This window comes from Prionailurus viverrinus, chromosome A3 (assembly GCF_022837055.1).
Source record: "Prionailurus viverrinus isolate Anna chromosome A3, UM_Priviv_1.0, whole genome shotgun sequence".
Classification (NCBI taxonomy): domain Eukaryota; kingdom Metazoa; phylum Chordata; class Mammalia; order Carnivora; family Felidae; genus Prionailurus; species Prionailurus viverrinus.
Genome location: NC_062563.1, coordinates 121440112 through 121461357, shown reverse-complemented (window position 1 = coordinate 121461357; position 21246 = coordinate 121440112). Strand labels below are relative to the sequence as shown.

The following is a 21246-nucleotide window of genomic DNA, read 5'->3' as shown; positions in this document are numbered from 1 at the left end:
CAAAATTCATCCGAATTGTACTCAGTCTTTATATATTATAGTAAGATAAAGTCTTACACGTCATTTAAAAACGTATAATATTTTCTATCGCATTTTATCTAATAATTAAGAAACAGAGTCCAGTCACATCATCCCCACGTTCACAATCCGTGGATGTAACTGGGATTGTTTTTGAGTTAACAGCGTGTTCAGTCAAGCTGTCCAGAGCCAGCCCACGCCTGCGCAGCCCGGAGTGTACAACAATATGAGCATCACCGTGTCCATGGCAGGTGGAAACACAAATGTTCAGAACATGAACCCGATGATGGGCCAGATGCAGATGAGCTCTTTGCAGATGCCAGGAATGAACACTGTGTGCCCTGAGCAGGTAAGTGGCACAGCTGGCATGCACACCACACACCACGAGTCGTTATTCCAGGGAAAATCAGGTATGTTCGCAGTTGCTTGTCAGAAATTACCACACCACGCAGTGATGTGTGTTAATTGTTTCTCAGTAACACTAGGGGGGAGAAGATGCACTTCTTTATTTTTTTCCCACTGTCTTTTGAGTTAGCCTCTCTTAAGATACACAGTGGAAATTTTGACAGACCTCCTAAGATTTTAGTCTCAAGAGATTTTAGTGTTTTAGATTTATTATAAAATGATACATATAATATATTGGCTTGGAGCATACCCCTTTATCTTCTGAACACATTTTCTTCATTTTTCCCTTTCAGTTCAACAAACATTTATTCACTACTTACTATATACAAAGGTAGTTCTGTGGGAGATAATACTGACAAGTTGGGGAGACACGACATTAACAAAGGATCAGTTGAATAATAGGACAAAACCTCTGTGTAAGAGATGGGCCTCCCTAGCGCCATACATATTTATGTCAGATTAGGAAGATGTACAATTAACTACTGAGAGTTTAAAAGAAAAACGCCTAATTAGGAAAGGCTTCTTGGAAGATTTGCCTAAAGCAAGAGAATAGAAAAGAATATTCAAGACCGGTTGCCACAGCATAATCTAGGCAGGAATAGAGGTTGAAAGTCTAATGAATGTTAAGGGGACATTTATATTATGTTTAAAGCAGAATTTATGTGGTAAGCTTTTTAGGGATCTCGCAAGCCATCTGAATGTTTTAGAGTTTATCCTGGAGCCTCCTGAAGATTTTTAAGGATAGAATGACTAAATTCAAAATGATGTTTAAGGTCATTGGGGTAACTGCCTATAGTTGCTATTCTCATTTTCAGCAACCACAAAGGAGACTGGTGACTAGACTGTGACCATGTAGCTATAATTTATAGCAAATCTTACAAACATGTGAACACTGATTACCTTTTCTATAGAATATTTTTTATTAAAAATTTTTTTTAACTTTCCATTCCTCATCCCCCCCACTTTATATAATAAGTCCCTTAAGAGTTTAGCAGGGAAAAAATCAATAACTTAGTGATTTATTTCCTATAGCAAATTAGAAGACCTAAATAGTGTTGTTTCTTGTTCTTGTCCTTATTATTCAGTTATTAGAATTTTTCACTATCTCCAGAAGATTAAAACAAAATAATGAAAAATATAATGAATTAGGTAAAAGAATATTACACTTAAAGCGTATTTCTTATATAGCTGGGTCTTGCTTTCCTATTCAGTTCGACAATCTGCACCTTTTAATTGGAGTGGTTAGCCCATTGACATTTAATGTGATTATTGGTATGGCTGAATTTAAATATCTCATCTTGTTTTCTCTTTGTTCCATCTCCTGCCTTTTGGGGGTTTAATTGAACACTTTAATTCAGTTTATCTCCTTTATTGGCTTATTAACTATATGTACCTCCATTTTGTTATTTTAGCGGTTGCTTCAGAGTTCAGAGCATACATCTTTAACTTATCGCCATGTACCTTCAAGCGCTATTATATGACCTCTTATATAAGAACCTCACAGCTGTTCCCATTTCTCCCTTCCTCTGCTGTTGTTATCGTACATATTGTGCCTACGTATGTCATATGCCCCACATGCTTTTACTTTAAACAACTAGATATATATTTTTAATTTAAATAAGGCTCCTGTATTTACCCATGTAGTCATTTCCAGTATTCTTCCTTCCTGTGTGTAGATCCAAATTTCCAGCTTGGTATCGTTTTCCTTCTGCCTGAAGGTCTTCATTTAACATTAACATCTTTTATAGTCTGCTGCTGATGAATTTCTTCAGCTCTTGTATGTCTGAGAAACCTTTTGTTTCACCTTCATCTTTGAAAGTTTTCCCTGAATTCTAGGTTGGCTTTAGTTTTAGCTTTCAGTACTTTGGAGACGTTGCTTCACTGCAGTGTCTCTGATGAGGTATCTGCTGGCATTTTATCTTTGTTCCTCTGTACACGATTGATTTTTCCCTCTCTGGCTGCTTTTAAGATTATTCTGCTTGTCGCTGGTTTTAAGCAATTTGATTACCATATGCCTTAGTGATTGTGTTCATGGTTCTTGTGCTGGGACTTCAGTGAGCTTCCTGATTTATGGATGTATAATTTTCATCAAATTTGGAAAAACATTGGCCATTGTTTCTTCAAATATTTTTTCTGTCACCACCCACCCCCCTTTCCTTCAGAGACTCCCCCACACACGCACACACCCCCCCCACACACACACACATACAAAGTAGGCCACTTGAAGTTGTCCCCCAGATCACAGATTCCCTGGGTTTGCAGATTTGAGGGGGAGGGATGCAAGGTCAATTTTTTTTTTTTCTCTGTGTGTTTGATTTGGGATAGTTTCTATTGCTGTAACTTTAAATTCACTAATCTTTTCTTTTTCAATGTCTGACCTGTTAGTTTTATTCAGTGTATTTTTCTTCTCAGGTTTTCTGTTTTCCATCTCCAGAAGTTCAGTTTGGACCTCTTTTATATCTTCCATACCTCTAACATGTTTAGTCTTTCCTCTTATCTTCTTGAACATATGAAATATGGTTATTATAATAACTGTCTTAATATTCTTGCCTGTCAGTTCTATCATCTGCATCATTTTGGGGTTGGTTTCAAATTGATTGACTTTTCTTTTCATCATGGATCATATTTTCCTGCTAATTTGCATGCCTGGTAAGTTTTTACTGGGTGCCACACATGTGAATTTTACCTCGTTGATACTCCTACATGCTTGAGCTTTGTTCTGGGACTGGTTAAGTTACTTGAAACAGTTTGGTCCTTTCAGGTCTTCCTTTTTTGTTTAATGGGACCAGAGCAGCATTTAGTATAGGGCTCGTTTTCCTTTACTGCTGAGGCAAAGCCTTTCTAATACACTACCTAATATTATGTGAATTACGTTTTCCACTCTGGCTGGTGAGGTCAGGACCTATTGCCAGCTCTGTGTGACCTTTGGGAATTATTCCATCAGCATCTTCACAGGTGACTCTTCCCTCTGCTTTGGGTAGTTCCCTAAAAGCCATTAACAGATCAGTACTAAGTTGCAGGCTCAAGGGGTCCCTCTGCAGATCTTCCGAGCTTCCTCTCTGTGTAGCTCCCACTCCTCTGATATTCTGACCTCTGAATTCCAGCTGCCTTGACCATCTCAGACTTCCAGCTGTGTCTTCTCCACTCACGGAGCCTGCCGGGCTCTGCCTGGGTTCCCTGTCCCCATGCTGGCTGCAGCCTGGAAATTCTCTGTATTTGTAGGCTGGGGCAATCATAGGACTCATCTCCATTGTTTCCCAGCTCTTAGGAGTCACTCTCCTTCATTGGGTTTGTCCAGTGTCTTGAGTGTCTTCGTTTCATATATTTTATCCAGTTCTTTCGCTGATTCAGGCAGGGGATAAATCGGATTAATCTGATTTTCTCTTAATGACAAAAAGAAGTCGTTTGCTAATTAACTTGTGTGTGTGTGTGTGTGTGTGTGTGTGTGTGTGTGAATATAACTTTTATTGAAGTATTGTATAAATAGAATATACAGAAAAATATACAAGTCAGTGAATTTTCACAAACTGAACACTTCTTTAAAGCTACCATTCAGATCAAGAAACAAAACATTATCAGCAGCACCCAGAGGTTCTTCTCATGCTACTTTCATGTCACTCTTCACCCCTGCAAAGGGAACCACTGTCCTGACTTATAACAACATAGTAAATTGCTAAGCTCTTTATTCCTGCTGCACTCCTATTTTCTGTCAGTGAGATTATTTGTCATTGAAGAATTTGGTCTTCAACTTAAACAACTTGCTTGTAATTTGGTCTTGTACTTATCTTTAATAGATAAATGATCCAGCACTGAGACACACAGGCCTCTACTGCAACCAGCTCTCATCCACTGACCTTCTCAAAACAGAAACAGATGGAACCCAGGTCAGTAAGAAAATTCTAAACCCAGAGCTGCCAAGTGTACTCTAGATACACAGGAAACTTTGTTCAGCATCATGGTTAAGAGCCTGACCTTGGGAGTCAGACCTGGATGTGAGTCCTGGCTCTCCTCTTCTTAGCTATGTCCTCCTGGGCATGTTAGAGGACTTCCCTGGGCTGCTATCTAACCAACAGAACCAACAAGTTACCTGCTTAGAGAACTGTTGAAAGGGTTAAATGAGAGAAGCTTTCCAAAGGTTTAATCCGGTGGTTAAACAGGATAAAGGGATCACAAATGGTGGCCACTAATTGTTATTTTGTAAATAAGCACCATTCTAAAACTCATGTGTAATCCAAGTACCTCAAAAGATCTCAGTAAATTCAGACAAAACAGAATGCCTGCTGTGTACTCTGCCTCCTTTTAGAAGTTCTTTCAAAACAATTCAAATAGCAAGGATGGCCACCTTCCTATATTAACATAAATTTAGAGATTGTGGGTGTTTTAGTTCACTTTAGTAACTTTGGTTTGGTCGTTAGTGTCTTACTAAATGTGTATTTTAAAAATATTGTACAGGCATTATGGTAAGGTGAAGATACAATGAAACACGAGACATGTTTGCCCTTTAGGTGAACTTTGGGGGAGAAATGAGGAAAGGAAGTTTCTTTTGTGAAACACTTACAATTTGCCCAGCACTGTGCTAAGCACTGTCTGCTTTATCTCATGTAAGCCTCCCTATGACCCTATGAAGGAAGTAGCATTCCAGTTTTCCACAGATGAAGAAACAGAACCTGAGGAGATTTAACCACGCACACAGTTCACAAAGCTAGAAAGGGGCAGAGCTGAGGTTCAAACCCACGTATTTCTAACAACCAAAGTTCATGCTCTTTCTGCCATATCACTTGAATGATAAAACATGTAGACATATGCACATAAATTGTCACATAACCAAAGAAGGCAAACTCAAATTTATATTACAAGTGACAGGAACCATTAGGTTTAAAAGAGAAAATGCTGTGAGGGTCAGAAGAGCATTTACACAGGAGCTGAACTGGGCCTTGAGGACAGTTAACAAGGCAAAATGAAGTAGAAAGTGTCAGAGGCTGAAGGAAGGAGTGAGCTGGGAAATCTAGGGCATTGGGAGTAGAGGGAGCCGAGACAGGGAAACAGTAATACCTTAGCACGGTCCTGGGAAGCCAAATCCACTGAAGGTAAAGGGTTTGTAATAAGATTTTATAGGAAATAAAATCGGTAAAAATAGATTGGGGCAAATTTCTGGAGGCCTTGAATGCTAAACTCAGGGGTTTGGACTGAGTCCTACAGATGAAGTGTCCCCTAGAGGGGGCACAGTGATATAAGCACTAGCCCAGGCTTCATCTTGAGGGACAGAAGGAGTACTGGACAGCCTCCCCAGGAAGAGAAAAACCAGTCAGGAGCCGTGTCCATAGTCGGGGCATCAAGAAAGAGGATCTGAGGCCTATGAGAGTGAAGAGGGGATTCCGTGATGGGGGAAGTGAAGTCTTCATTCACTGGAAGGTATTCAAGGTCTCACACCTACAGAGACATATACTGGGCAGCTCGGCAGACTAGTGAAAACTAAACAACCAAGTTTAAAAGTTCTTGAGCTCTGAGACAGCAATTGCATTGATATAAAACTCTGCTGGAGAATCTTAAAAGGTTGGGACCCTGCTCTCATGCTGTTCCTCTCACCTGACAAATCGTAGGGCTTGCACGCGTCTTGCTCTGCCTGTCTGTGAAGGTGTGGCAGCATCTGAAGTCCTCAGACGTCTGGGCTCAGGCACCTGTTTTTAAGTAGCAGTTCAAAATGGCTAAAGTTTGGTTTAATCTTTTTGATTTTTTTTTAATTTCAAAATAGACTATCTTAAAAACATTCTTTTTAAAGAAGCAAAATATTCTCTCTAGTTCGTTTGATCATGCCTTCATTAAGAATGTTTTTAAGTGTTTGGGGACAGAAACACCTTGTACTGTGGCCCAGTATTTTATATGTTGAAACACATAAATGTGAAACTTTACATGCTGTTTTTTTGGTTTTTTTAAATCAGTACCTCCAAGCACTACAGCTTGTGCTCATGCTAAGTTTCAGTGGCAGAATCTTCTTTTTCTTATAGCCCATCATGTGATCTCTATTTGCTCCAGTGCTTTTGTATTTGTCAAACAGAAGCTTGGGAGCAAGTTAAATAGAAATATAGAAACAGATATACAGAAAAGGAGAAGGAAGAGAACCAAGAGAGGAGGGCTCAGGGAGGATTGAGGACTACCTGTATTTGGAGAGTGGAGATGGGGAGGAGGCAAGACAGGAGAGAACTGGAAAAGAACAGACTATAGAGAAACAGGAGGGAGACTAGTAGGGGGATTGTTGACATGGAGAGAGAGGAAGCCAGGGGTGGAGCTGTAGGAAAGAGAAGTTAGAGAACAGAGGTGAGGAGAGGGCACAGAGAAAGCCAGAGAATTAGACTCAGACAGAGAGTTGGTGTATGTTAGATGCACAGGAAAGAACCCAAAAGAAGACAGATAGGAGCCTGTGGGGTCAAGAATCAAAACTGGAGAAAACAGGCAGAGAAGAGGATAAAGAGGAAAGGGATGCTAATCTAAATAAAAGTTTAGTCCAGCAGGTTGAGAAGACAGCTCAGGGCTGTCTGCCTTCTCTGAGGGAGAGCAGTGTGGAGGTATAGATGGGTCAAGAGGAGAAGACGGGAGCTGGACTGATACACCAGTTGGGGGTCGGGACATTTGACATATGGCCAATAAAGGGTGATGAAAACAACTTTTATTCTATTAGGATAGAAAAGTTTTCCCAAAAAGCTGAGTGTAATTGACATAAATTAGTGATGAATGACTGAAAAATGCATCACTAATCTAAAATACTTCATGTACCTATTAAACCTGAAGCACAAGTTTGCCAAACGCTTGAGACACTATTAGATGTACTTGGATGCCTTAGAAGCATCTCCGTTCTTGGTCTGGAACATTCACAAGTGTGATACTGGCTTTAATCAGTTCCACAAATGACTTTTTAATAAGGATGGTTGTAAAAACTAACTTCTGGCTTTGTTTTCCCAATAGAAAATGCTAGAACTATGCAACTTTAAACATTTTTAAGGAATACATGTATTATTACTGAAAGTAGCTAAAGGGAAAATTCACACTGTTCTCAGCTAGTAATTTACTGTTATTTTTAGCTCATGTGTTTAAATGAATTGTCTATCAGGAAAAATAAGTTAAATATAAAATTGTTCTACTAATATTTTGCTGTAATTCTAAAGGCAACATGTAAAAGAGCTATGTAAGAGTATATTTAGATACTACACAAATCTTCTGGACATTCACTATGTCCTGTTACTGAGTTGTGGTGGTTTTTATTTTGCTAATACTGGGTTAAAGCCCTTAATTTTCTAACATCATAAAGTTTTTTTTTTTTTTTATCCCACTAAAGTCATCCATAGAATGCTTTTGTAACCAGTTATATATACACATATATTTTTAAACCCACCACTGGACACCCAGACTCTGAAACTGGGCTTTTCCCAATCTTGGCAATATTAGCAATGATGCTCATTTTCATTATTGATGGCAACCCTGTAGGAGGCTTGACCATTCCAATTTTGATTTTATTTTTAAAGTGTGAACTTTCCAGAACCCTGAGCAAAATGAGTGCAGCGATTTTCTTTTTGTAGGACAAGAAGACAGAAGAGTTCTTCTCTGTGGTGACTACAGACTAGAGGAATGCTCTAGTGAGTTTCCACTTCAAGTAGTACCCACTCATAAGCCGGGGGGGCAGGCCCTTCTGTCTAAACACATCTTTTATTTGTGTTTCAGCAGGTGCAACAGGTTCAGGTGTTTGCTGACGTCCAATGTACAGTGAATCTGGTAGGCGGGGACCCTTACCTGAACCAGCCTGGTCCACTGGGAACTCAAAAACCCACGGCAGGACCACAGACCCCCCAGGCCCAGCAGAAGAGCCTCCTTCAGCAGCTACTGACTGAATAACCACTTTTAAAGGAATGTGAAATTTAAATAATAGACATACAGAGATATACAAATATATTATATATTTTTCTGAGATTTTTGATATCTCAATCTGCAGCCATTCTTCAGGTCGTAGCATTTGGAGCAAAAAAAAACCCACAAAAAAACAAAAAAAAAAAAAAACAACAAAGGAATTCACTTTTGTTGGAAGATTGAGAGGTGTTTTTGTTTCTTTCTTTGTAAAGGCCTTGGATATTGAAAAAAAAATAACAAGGCAGAACAGTTGGACAATCTATTTCTTGAGCCAAATTTAATTATTCTTATTTTTGTAATCAGTCATTGGCTTCTTATCTGGATGAAGGCTTTTGGAGGAGAACCAAAACGACGAGTTCCAAGGGGAAGATGAAGCCCCGCCCCTGCTGGCTCAGTCCTGACCCTGACGAGGAAGAAGGGCCCAAGGGCCCGGTGGGGCTTTGCCTGTGCCCGTCCACCAAAGGCTGTCACGTGTGTCTGAATCAACAGCCCTCCCCTTCCCGACCCCAGGCAGCTTGTGTGTACAATCAGCTTCTTCTAGCAACTCTATATCTGTTGGCTTCAAGAGAATATTTTGCCTCCCATATGTACCCCTTCTCCTTTTTTTAAAGATGGATTTAAACCAAGATGCCTCCAGGAATGAGGACGAAATGAGTATATTCACAGAGGAATCCAAAAAATACAGTTTGGGGGAAAATGCAATAATTTTTGATGAGATGGGTGAAGGACAAGAAACAAGTTCTGTCAATTATTGTAGATAACAATTTTCTGATTAAATCTGGAAAAAAAAGGCAGCCTGTTCTTTCTGCTTTTATTGTATTAACAGCTAAGGTAGCTAAAGTTATTTAAAATAAAGTTAAATTTATGATCCAAGTAGCTTATTTTTCCCTTTAAATCTCACTGTAAATATACTTGATTTCTTGTAGAAATTGATTTCCTCCTGTTTAATTTTATGGTTTTATTATCATACTCTTGATTTTTCTAAATTTGTGTGTGAATATATCATTGATTGAATTGCAGTTACATTTGGCTAGTAAGATTTCTTATTTTAATAACTGTGATGCCATGTATGGATTTACTTTGAGGTTCAAATCAAAATGCCACTGCCAGAAAGAGCTGTTCCAGATGAGCTAGAGCCTACTGCCCTAGAGTGTCCCTGGGATCATCTAACTTGAGACAGTGCAAGGAATTAACACCAGAAGTGCACAGGCTACTTGTACAGAGAAAAATCAGTACTCAAAAAAATCTTCATTTGTTTTAGATTGACTTTGGGGATTTGAATTTTCATCAGCGCAAATACAAATTTCTCTATCCTACTCTGAGGCTAACTGGTACCGTATTTTCCCTTTGTGTCTTGTCACTCTGCCACGTCTTGTCTCATCCTGGCCTGTGAGTCAAGGACCCAGTGAACTGCCTCTAGTTCTAGAAGTTCCACTGCAAGGCCAGGAAAGCTTGAGAAAGGTATTGTGGAAGAAGCAAAGGTAGATCCCCCCATCACTCGCCTTTACCTGCACCCCGGGCCTGTGAATGATGACAGCATCTGACATCGTGCGCCAGCTACCTCTGCTTCCACAGCAGGGAAGAGACCATAAGAACGAACAGCGGAAGAGGAGCATGGACTCAGACACCAAGGAAGAAGCCATTTTCCCAGGTCCTCCTTTCTGCATCTCACCACCCCTAGTTACAAATAACTCCATTGACAGCATCTACTCAGAAACTATATGGAATAAAAAGATTGCTGGAAGGGCTTACATGGGTAGCAACTATGAAACAGAAATAGGACACTCAGTTACAAACATTATCTCTTTTAGTTTTTCAGAAAATGCATCCCTGATTTCATTCATTCCCAGCTTGAACGCCCAGCCATATTACTCTAGTCCTTACCAAACTGCTCTAGGAGGTCATTTCTGTTTTGTTTGTGATATTTAGATGCGCAGACTTCAGGAAGTTCACCTTTAACTTCAGCATTCCAGATGAAGTTTCCTGCCTCAGTGCTTTTGCATAAGGAACTAGTTTTTAAAAGCGGTAAGGAAAATTGGAGATGCTAATAACATCCTCCCATCCCAACTGCACCTGAAAGTATGCATGTCACCTTCAAGGTTTTATAATTGCACTGTTTGTTTTATGTATGTACAGATTAAAATTATTGCTACATTTGAGGAAAATAAAATTGCTTGCTTCTATGTAATTCCTGTCATTCCACAGGAAATTCACTTTTCCAGCTACTGAATAGAACTTGTTTAACAACCTCCTGGGTTGCCTCTTCATTTACAGGGAAGAAATGAAACCTACATCCTGCAGGAATTGCCAAAGCCCCAGTGACTAATGAGTAATTAAAGGATCATAAAAGAAGGGATCCCTGAAGCCAACTATCCTCGAAGTCACCCTGATATGAACCAGTTGAAAACTGAAAAGGTCAAAGTAAAGTCATGAGAGTGGGCCATAAGGAAATTTTAGCTCTGGCCATTTGATGATTAAACACACTGGTTTTGCTGTTTCTGGACCCAGGAGATCTAGTCGGGGCAGCCCCCCATAGCTACAAGACACCATCTCTCTCTCTCTCTCTCTCTCTCTCTCTCTCTCTCTCTCTGTCTCTCTGTCTCTCTCGCTCTCACTCTCTCGGTCATTGTTTTTTATATACTGACATTTATGATTAGTATGCAGATTGCAGAGATGTTGACTCTTACTTAAGGAGGCTCTTTCATTTTGTCTTTGCACTTTGTAAAAGGCAGCCCCTGTCTCTTGTTGATGTGTTTGTAAAGCACCAATGCTTGGTTTTAAACCCACCAATGCTTGGCTAAGTAGGCCAGGGTAAGGAGGGTAAGCAAATGTGATTCTAGAAGGCATTCCACACACATTCCTATGTATAAATACACACGGATTTGGTGGCTGCTCTCTGCCGTCATGCTTCTGGGAGAAGAAAACCTTTTTTCTCGAAGTTGGGGTCAGGTAGAAATGATACATCTCTTAGATGAATCTGAACGTTGATTTAAATTTATGCTAATGTAGGGGTGGGAAGGCCATTAGAAAAACAAATAGGAACAATTGAGGGAAGAGTGAGGTTGATATAGAAGAACTTCATCTTCTTTATGGTTTTGCCAAGATAGGTTTGTACCTCCAAATAGTCTCCTGGGCCCTGAAAATCAAAGCAAATAAAAGGACAGTTGCCTATTTACAAAGGAAACTGTGCTGATTTCCTCCTTGACATGAACTACTCTTCCCAGGAGAGCAGCTCCACTTGAAAAAAGTGAATAATTCGGAGCAAGCTTGATCCTTGGCCATTCCTGTACCTCTGAAAAAGATCTTGATGATGTAATTAAGCCCATAAATTCTTTTTATTGGAGAAAACTGCCAAAGGAAGCATTCCTCTATCCAGAACCTTGCCTGCCAGCCCTAAATTAGTTTTCTTTATATATTTTATTTTCATTGCCACAAGAGCTCTTAGCAAGATTAAGGAAACCCAAAACTCTGGCCTCATTTAACATATTTTATTGTCTTTATCCAAGGTACTAAGATGTGGAAGAATCCAGACAGACACGAACCCTGCCTTCCCACAGCTTATATTCACATGGGAAAGGACTTCCATAGTAATAATCACAATGGACTAAGTGTAATGTACTAAGGAGAGTTAGAAGTTGCTTTGTGAACTTCTTGTCTGGAATGAAACCTTTTATTTTCTGGAGGGTCAAGGAAGGTTTCCGTACCGAAGAAGTGGCATTGAGGTGAGGTTTGTCGGATGAAGAGGTAGCTCAGAGAGGGGCAGGGTGAGAATTCTGACAAACAGGACATGTGGAAGGCCTGGAGGCAGGAAGGAGCCTCAGAGAGCTGGGGTTTTTTAATTGCTAGTCTGAGTTCTCCTAAACATGTTATTAGTATTACGTCTGCCGATGAACTGGAAAGTAATTGAAATCAGCCTTTGGCTCCAGGGGCGCCTGGGTGGCGCAGTCGGTTAAGCGTCCGAACTTCAGCCAGGTCACGATCTCGCGGTCCGTGAATTCGAGCCCCGCATCGGGATCTGGGCTGATGGCTCAGAGCCTGGAGCCTGTTTCCGATTCTGTGTCTCCCTCTCTCTCTGCCCCTCCCCCGTTCATGCTCTGTCTCTCTCTGCCCCAAAAATAAATAAACGTTGGGAAGAAATCAGCCTTTGGCTCCAGGAGGAACGTGAACCAGGCTTCGGGACCCCCTCACCTGGAAATTGTGCCAGCTGGTAGCTAAGGTCTCTTCCCTAACTAGCCCTGTCCAGCCAGAAGTACAGGCTTTTATATCTTTTGTGCCAGATGGGCCACAGTAATCTGTTGTAGCAGGTGACCATATCAAGAACATTTAGGGAAAACACCTTTGTACTGTAACAATTCCTAAGGTGCTTTTAGTACATTGCCTCATTTAATCCCTGCAGTCCTTTGAGAGAGATATAAACAGAAAACAGACTGAAAGCTTATGACACAAGCACGGTTTATCAGGGTAACTAGAACTTGAAGCCAAGTCTTCTGATGCCAAGTTCTGGATTCCCTGTCCTCAACTATATGATGTAGGACTGATTCAGAGTCTGCAGACGTTACTCTCACTGTGTAACCTTAGGCAGTGCATTCTTACATGAAACAACTTTTAAAAACAGGCCATGGAAAGCAGGGTGAGAAGTCAAGGACTGAGAAGAGAGGACCTGGCCCTTCTCTGGAGGCAGTCCAATCCTGCCCTTTGGAGGCTTCACTGGGGCCCAGCTTTGCTGTAAAGTCCAGAGGCTGTCCTGCCAGTTTGGGGAGAGGCACTCTATCATGCATATCTAAACAGGAGATGAAGAAGGGGCCCATGAAACTGCAGGGCCATTCCCTTAGCTTGAAAGAATATTGGGGGCATCTCTTGGTGGCTCAGTCCATTAAGTGCCCGACTTTGGCTCAGGTCATGATCTCACAGTTCTTGAGTTCTAACCCCGCATAGGACTCTGTGCTGACAGCTCGCAGCCTGGAGCTTGGGGCCTGCTTCAGATTCTGTGTCTCCCTCTCTCTCTCTCTCTCTGCCCCTCCCTGCTAGTGCTCGCTCGCTCTCTCTCTCTCTCTCTCAAAAATAAATAATAAAAACATTAAAAAAAAAAAGAATTTTGGAAAATGTGGGTTCCTTATGCAGTGGGTGTAAAACAAGTGACAGAGGATCACTTTTGTGAGGCAGAGCCCACAATTCCTCCCAGGAAATTTGGTTTCTTGGGTCAGATCATGAAAGCCAGCATTCACTTTTCACTGGCTCTGGAGCCTTCTTCAAACAAAGAATCTTTTTCCTCTGCTGGAGTTTGGCTCTGGTCTAATCATTTGTGCTTGTCTCAGAACTCTGGTAGTTTATGCAGCTGGCAGAACCAACCACTGCCCACAGGTATCCTGAGACATTGGCTTGAGAAAAGAACTAAAATGTATAAAGGAATATTTTTTTAAATAAAAGTTAGCTTTTTTTTTTTTCGTTTAAGTGATCTCTATGCCCAACAGGGGGCTTGAACTCACGACCCTGAGATCAAAAGTCACATGCTCTACGGACTGAGCCAGCAAGGCACTCCTTAAAGGAATAATTTCTGTTCTATCAGCTTTTCTTCCCGCTCTAATGCCCAGAGGCCCTACGGTGCAGAATAAAGCAAAACTTGACACCAAGGTTTATTATTCCATTCTGATGAGCTGTTGAGTACAGACCTTGTGATAGGCAGTGTGGAAAGTACACAGATATTTTCCTGAAGATACTTCCTTCCTAACAGAAAGTCTGCATCTGTTAAATACTTTTCATTTCTACTCTGCTAGGCAATATGCGAGGCTAATACCCTTTGTGCTAATAATTTCTTAGTTTGTAGAGCAGTTTCACATACAGGATGTCCTTTGATCTTCAAAATCCTCTGAAGCAATTACAGTAGGTCATAGCCCCATTTTACAGATGGTGAGACGGAAACTCAGATTTCTGGTCAGGTGGCTGAGAAGCTCTGGACACAAGAGCCAACAGTGGGGTTTTGTGATGAAATCTGCCAGTTTCCACTGCACAGCACACCTATCAGAGACAATAGCTCCTTAGTGACACATAAAAACTGTGGGAATCCCAATGAGTCAACAGTTGTTCTTAGAAGCTTGTGAGGGTTTCCATTTTGAAAGTAAAACTGGGTACTAATTCTGAGTTTGCTAAAGTACTCTTTTTCTCATATTTGAAATTTGTGTGAGAATGATAGTTCTCAAACAAGTCCCTATCCTCTCCCTGAACAATTTTATCTTTTTCTTAAATCTCAATACCACTTATAATGATCTGCAATTTAAGTCCACTCTTCTAGCCAAGATCGCTCTCAAGATCCAGGCCTAAATTTCCAGCTGGTGAACATTACCACATGGGTGGATCCCACCACCACCCACCCCAGCCCCTCAAACTCAAAGCCCTACACCAAATCACCTACTTCCCCACAAACATGTTCTTGTGTCCCTTATCTGGGTTAATTGCATCACCATCATGTCAGTGGTCGTTTTCGACAACTTCCTCCCACTCATGTCCCCAAATTGCCAACAGTTACCTCTGTAGTGCTAACTTAGAGCTACCTTCTCTTTTCTATCCCCATTAATCACAAACTGAACTCAGGACTTAGTTTTCTTTCTTTGGAGGATTACAGTAACCACCCCCACGCCTTTTACCTTTATCTCTCACACAATCATCAGAGAAATCTTTCTGAACACAACCTTCAGATTCTTTTAGTGACGACTTGCCTGGAGTTGATTTGAAATCAACCTGCCTTTTAAGCTTTATTACCCTCTACATTCTCTGAACAAACAATCCTGCCACACTGAGCTGGTCTTTATCTTGACATTTACTGCCTTTGTCCTCACTTCCGTTGCCATATTCATTCCTTTTCCTCAGGCTTTAGTGCTCCTTCTTTCTCCTCCTTCCTTGTCCTTCAAAGCTTCGGTTTAGATGTTCTTTCCAAGAAGCCCTCCCTGGTCCTCACACTTAAATTAGCCCCCTCTTCTGTACTGTCTTGCTGCAGGGCCTTCATTGGCACTTGGTTATATGTACATCTATTTCTCTCCTCCACCAAATTGTAAGCTTTTTAAAGAAGAGTTCCACATCTCTTATCTGCTAATTGAAGAAATAGATTCAGAAGCAATGTTTTAAATAGGGGAAAGGCGCTCATGGACAGACCAGGCACGGAGTTGTCTTCCCAGAGTCTGGATTGTTGAGCTAATGAAAAGTTGCAAAGTGTCCAAGAGTTCAAAATAAGCTCCTAATTCTACCCTGATGATCATTCCCTTTTTTCATGAAACGGGAGCCCCCAAATTTGAAGACTGTTAGCAGTTACCTTTAATAACTTCCACTTCTTAAGGATGGTGTTTTTAAAAAGTTAATGCACAGGGGCACCTGGGTAACTCAGTTGGTTAAGCATCCAAGTCTTGATTTCAGCTCAGGTCACGACCTCACGGTTTGTGAGATGGAGCAAGTCTGCGCTGTCATCACAGAGCCTGCTTGAGATTCTCTCTCCCTCTCTCTGCTCCTCCCTCACGTGCTCTCTCTTGCTGTCTCAAATAAATGAAAACATTTTTAAAAAGTTAATGTACACGTAAGTTGCTCAAAAGTAATACTTTATCACGCTCCCAAGCTTTATGTTTATAGATGATATATGCTTCTATTAAATATTTTACTTTTCTCAGAAATTACTTCCCCGCTGAAAATCAGCTGATTGGTTGACTACAGTCTTAATTGAAAAACTAGAAAAGGCAAATCAGGAGAGACAATCTCCCAGTTTTCCCTCCCCAAATGAGTACAGATCTTACTTGACTTGTGATGGGGTTATGTCCTGATAAATCCATCGTAAGCTGAAAATCACATTAGCTGAAAATGCATTTGCTACACCAAACCTGCCGAACAGAATAGCTTAGCCTAGCCTACCTCACATGTGCTCAGAACAACATACATGAGCCTATAGTTGGGCACAACCACCTAACACAAAGCCTATTTTATAATAAAGTGTTCAGTATCCAATAAAATTTTACTGAATGCTGAAAGTGAAAAACAGAATGGTTGCATGTGTGGATACAGAAGCGTCAGTGTGTTGATTATTCACCCTCGTGACCGCGTGGCTGATGGAGTTGTGGTTTGCCTCCCAGCGTGGTGAGACAGTGTTGTACCTGCATACCACTGGCCCAGGAACATAACCAAATACAAAATTCAAAGTGCAGTTTATCCTGAGTGCATATTGCTTTTGCACCAAGAAAAATTTTGAAAAATTTTAAGCCCAACCATTGTAAATCCAACCAGAAAAAATGAGGGACTATCTGTATATAGAATGCCCTGCTGCATCTTTCATTTACAATATAATACCTCTGAGAAGTGATTCATGATGAAATTAAACAAGAGGACGATGGGTCTTTGTGAAATACCTATTAATTGGCCTTTAAAACCAGAGCCTCTGGAAGGCGAGTGACAACTTGAAAACGGATACATGGAATAGGTCGATGAACAAGAAGACCTTTCTCCAACAGAACAAATGTCCTACCTGGAATTCCTTTCCTCACTCCTGAAGAGCTGGTCCTGCTCAATTTTGCTTTGTTTTCAAATCTAAAGTAATTCATTAGACACCCGCCTGTACTAAATTTTACGCCGCATCTTCCCTGTTCATTTTCTTTTTTAACTTGCAAACTTTTATAAAATAGTCATTTTTGCAGCCACATCATCCCAGCTGCCTTGATCATCTCATGCAACCTCCTTACTAAGGTCCCAGCTTTCCTCCCCACTCACAGCAGATACATCCTGTACCTATCGTCACATCAGTCTTCCTCTTGGATCATTGGCACTTCTTCGGAATTCCTTACATCCCATGCTGGGGAGGAGGCAGAATGCTTTATCCCCACTTCTGTCTTTATAGAGTGAGTTAAGGAACACAGTGCTCCTAGCTGCCCCTCCCCCAGCCCTTACTCTTCCTTGTGCGGGCTGTACAAATAACCTACTTGGTGGATGATTGCCTTTGGTCCACGTTTCTCAGTTGGGTGGAACTAATCTCTCAAAGTTTGATAGACTGAATATAGGGGATTTGTTCTATTTGTATTTTTCCACAGAACCAGTAGGAAGGAGCAACTCTGGTGATATCTGCTCTGCCTGCTCACTTTCCTTAGGACAGGAAATTCCCAAGCCCATTTAGGCTATCATATAAAGCTGTATCTTCCAACCCATTGATAATAAAAGTGACATTTTGTTCCTCCATCTGCTTTTCATCATATAGTTACCAAGAAACTACGTTCCGAACTTGGGTGCCACCACCTATTTGGCCCTTGCAAAACCCCCACAGCTGAAAACTGGGTTTGGGCCAGCATTCAGGACATACTATATCTGGATCTTAAGTAAAGGAGAAGTTTGGAGATGTGCTAAGCTTAACAACAGAGGACAGCTAAAACTTGTGAGGCAATCATAGCCAAACGATGTGGTTCTCAGCCATTTTTCCACGCTAACACCTTCCAAACAGTAACTGTGGTTCACTGTTGCCAAGATTCTCAACCAGGAAGCAGTGCACGCTCTTAGGATGGCATCTCAGAATCTGTAGGGGAAGATGTATGTTGATTAAATGACAATAAAACGTGATTTTAAATGCCCCTCCAGGGGAGCCCTCTGCATTGTGCCAGCCCTACGAGAAGCAGTGACCTAGGCACTGATTCTCAGCTCTACCAGTTCAGAAACTCCATCTTGTCAGCTCATCCAGTGATAATTGGACTCTAGGGTATTGAGTCACACAACTCACAGTCACAGGAGGCTGATTTATAATACAGAATGCCAATTAACCAATTTAAAGTGGAAGATCCAGCTTCCCAGCACTTGAACTACTCATGACCCCTTTTCAAACCACTTTCTAGTAGCTAGATGGCTGAAAACCAAATTAGTAGCCAACTATGAGAGGTTAAGAGAAAACTGGAATGACAAAAGACCTGGTTTTCAATGCCAGTTCTGCCACTGACTTTGATCTTGGGCAAGTCAAAGCCTTTTTGAATTTGTAAACCTGAGATAAGGGGGCCTGCATCGCAAAACTGTCAGGATTGATTAGCACATATTAACATTAACAAGTCCTTTGTTAATTCCAAAACGTTTTTCACATATCAGAAACTTACCAAAGCATAGGAGATTCTTGTTTTCAAGGATGTATCACCTATTCTAGGGCTTGCAGCACAATCTTTGTTTTATTGGCAAGTACCTCGTTTTTTTGGAAACTTAGTACGGAAGGTCAGATATACTGTATTTGTGCCAGATTCTTGCTCTCCATGTTGTTCTAAATCACACACATTTATTCTTCGTCTTTTAGGCTGACTGCCTCCTGGGACCAGGCTGCTTCTAGATAGCACCAGAGTTTCTGATTCAGTGGGAATGGGGTAGGGCCTGAGAATTTCCATTTCTTTTATTTATTTATTTTAATGTGTGTTTATTTTTGAGAGAGAGAGAGAGAGAGAGAGAGAGAGAGAGAGATGGAGCATGAGCAGGGGAGGGACAGAGAAAGAGACACAGAATCCCAAGCAGACTCCAGGCTCTGAGCTGTCAGCACAGAGGCCCATGCAGGGCTCAAACTCATGACCAGTAAGATCATGACCTGAGCTGAAGTCAGAAGCTTAACTGACTGAACCACCCAGGTGCCCCAAGAATTTGCATTTCCAATAAGTATCCAAGTGATGCTGATCTAAGGACCACACTTTGAAAACCAATGATCTAGTTCAAATGACAATGGTCTTGGCTGATACTAATAAGAAAGTCTGCTACTTCCCTCCTACTGGTTTGCGCTCACTCGGGATCAACCATGAATATCTGTCCTTTCCCCTCTTGGGTAGAAGTTTATACTATTTGTCCTCAGATCTCAGCTTTAGGGACTTGCCTGAGCTGTTCTGTCTCAGCTATATACACTCATCTCTCTCTTGGCTTTATCACTGTCTTACAGCAGAATTCAGAATTAAAAAAATATTTAAGTGTCATTTAGAAACATTTTCCTAATTGTCTTGAGTGGAAATAGCAGGAAGCGCTTCATGGTTTGTGGATGGCATCACTCTCAAGCAGAAAGGGAATTAGACAACTGACTTACTTGACTGAAAGCTCTTTGAGGGCAGCTCTTTGAGGGCTGCTTAGGTCCTAGCACCAAGTGCCCATGCACTGTCCTAAGGGACCTGTACATACTAACACATTTAATCCACAGAGCACTCCTGTACATTCTTATTGTACAATGAAGGAACTGGGGTTCAGGGAAGTTGACTTGTCTGAGTTCACACCATTTGAATGTATGAGAGCCAGGATTTGGACTCAGGCCATTTGACACTAGAGTATGAGGTCTTAACCACTATACTTTGCCATATAATACAGTGCTCAGTAAGTTTGTTCAGTGTTATGAAAGGCTATAAACTTCCTACTTCATAGAAGAAAATTAAGTCAATAAGGATAGTCTTCAACTTTCTCCCTTCTCCAATCTGTAAACTCATGTGTATGTGTATATATATATATATATATATATATATATATATATTTCCCCACTTCTTTCCTCCAGTTTCATTAAAGTCTCTCTCTCTCTGTGTCTCTCTCTCCCTCTCTCTCTCTCTCTCCCCCCACCTTCTCTCTCTGTTCAAGGCCAGTCCTTCCCTATGTCCTTAACTCCACCTCTTCCCACTTTTTCTGGACTTTATCGGTTATTCTATGTAGTAACTTCAATCTCTCTTCTCCTTACTCTCCCTCTCCTCACCCATAAACTTGCTCAAACGTCTAAGAAAATTCCCCCTATGGGACCCAGCATTCACCTTTCCAACCCCCTTTCAATCATTCTCCCATTAGAGCTTCTCGAATAGTCCTCACCTCTTGCCTCCCCTCCCATTTTTGTCTCAACAGATGGCAGTCAGAGTCCCACCCTCATATGCTATTTCAACTGCTTTCAGCAAGTTCACCAGCATGTTCCCAACTGCTAAATGTTTTCAGTACTTATACACTGAAATTCTATGCTGCACTCGATTGCTCTCCCCTCCTTGAATCTCTTATTCACTTGGCTTCCCGGAATCGGCTCTGCCCTCAGCCCCCCAGCAATTCTTCATCCACTCTCTTAGTTTGAAACAACCGTCTCTTATAACAGAAAATCTTTGTATCTAGTGTCTTAGTTGTCTTGGTATCTAGAGGGAAAGGGGAAGGTCTACCCACATTACCTTGTACAATCTTCTCTACATGAATTATCTAGGTTTCTGTCTTCTCATTAGATTCTTCACTACCTGAAGGCAAAAACTTCTGTTCATCCTTATATCCTCAACTCTAAATACAGCCTGCCACAGTAGACTTGCAACAGATACCTGCTGATATTACCCTTTATAACCTTTGCTTCACAGATGTCCAAACAATTTCTGTAGATGTCTCCAAATGTTTATAGAAACATGTAAAACATTGTACAGAGTGTTCTAGAGGTTCAGAAAGGGTGTTATCATTTGGGGCTGGGTAAGACTCGCTGAAGGTGATCAAACTTGAGCCAGAAATAGTTTAAAGTCCAGATGTGGGAATGGGGAGGGAAGAGTATGAACACTTGACTCCCAGGCCAGAGACCGGTAGGCGGCAACTGGAGTACCTTGTTGAAACCTCAAGTTTGGGTACAGAAAGAGTAGAAGATAAACTTAAAAAGGTGGGTAGGAAATATAAATGTGGAGGGTCTGAAGGCTAAGCTGAAGCTGTTACCTTTATTCTAAGAGCAAGTAGGAGTCTATACCGAACAGGGTGCTCAATGGTTCTAAACAAACCTGGTGTCAGAAAGTCTGCTGGACGGTAGCCAGGACACACAGGAGTCACCAGTGGGACACTCCGATGAACAAAATGAGAGCCTGATACCGGGTGGGAGCCCTGAAAACTACCATAGCTCTAGTACTTGACAAATTTCACCAAATACATACGTATTTGTGTGTATGCGCGCGTGTATGTGTATTTTAACACCTTTGA

The 21246-nt window shown here is 41.2% G+C and overlaps 1 protein-coding gene across 8 annotated transcripts in view; it reads left to right on the top strand.

Moving 5' to 3' along the window:
- The window catches only part of NCOA1 (nuclear receptor coactivator 1), a 216775-nt gene extending 207588 nt beyond the window's left edge, over positions 1 to 9187 (top strand). For 5 of the 8 annotated variants that reach the window (XM_047852330.1, XM_047852326.1, XM_047852328.1 and 2 more), the window contains 3 exons: positions 184 to 367; positions 4218 to 4307; positions 8137 to 9187. In XM_047852330.1, coding sequence (XP_047708286.1) covers positions 184 to 367; positions 4218 to 4307; positions 8137 to 8307 — 445 coding nt within the window. In that variant the 3' untranslated portion in view covers positions 8308 to 9187. Of the gene's footprint in view, positions 1 to 183; positions 368 to 4217; positions 4308 to 7994; positions 8052 to 8136 lie in introns of all 8 variants that reach the window. The other 3 variants (XM_047852332.1, XM_047852333.1, XM_047852331.1) reach the window with 3 other exon arrangements.
- The last annotated feature ends 12059 nt before the right edge of the window (positions 9188 to 21246 follow it).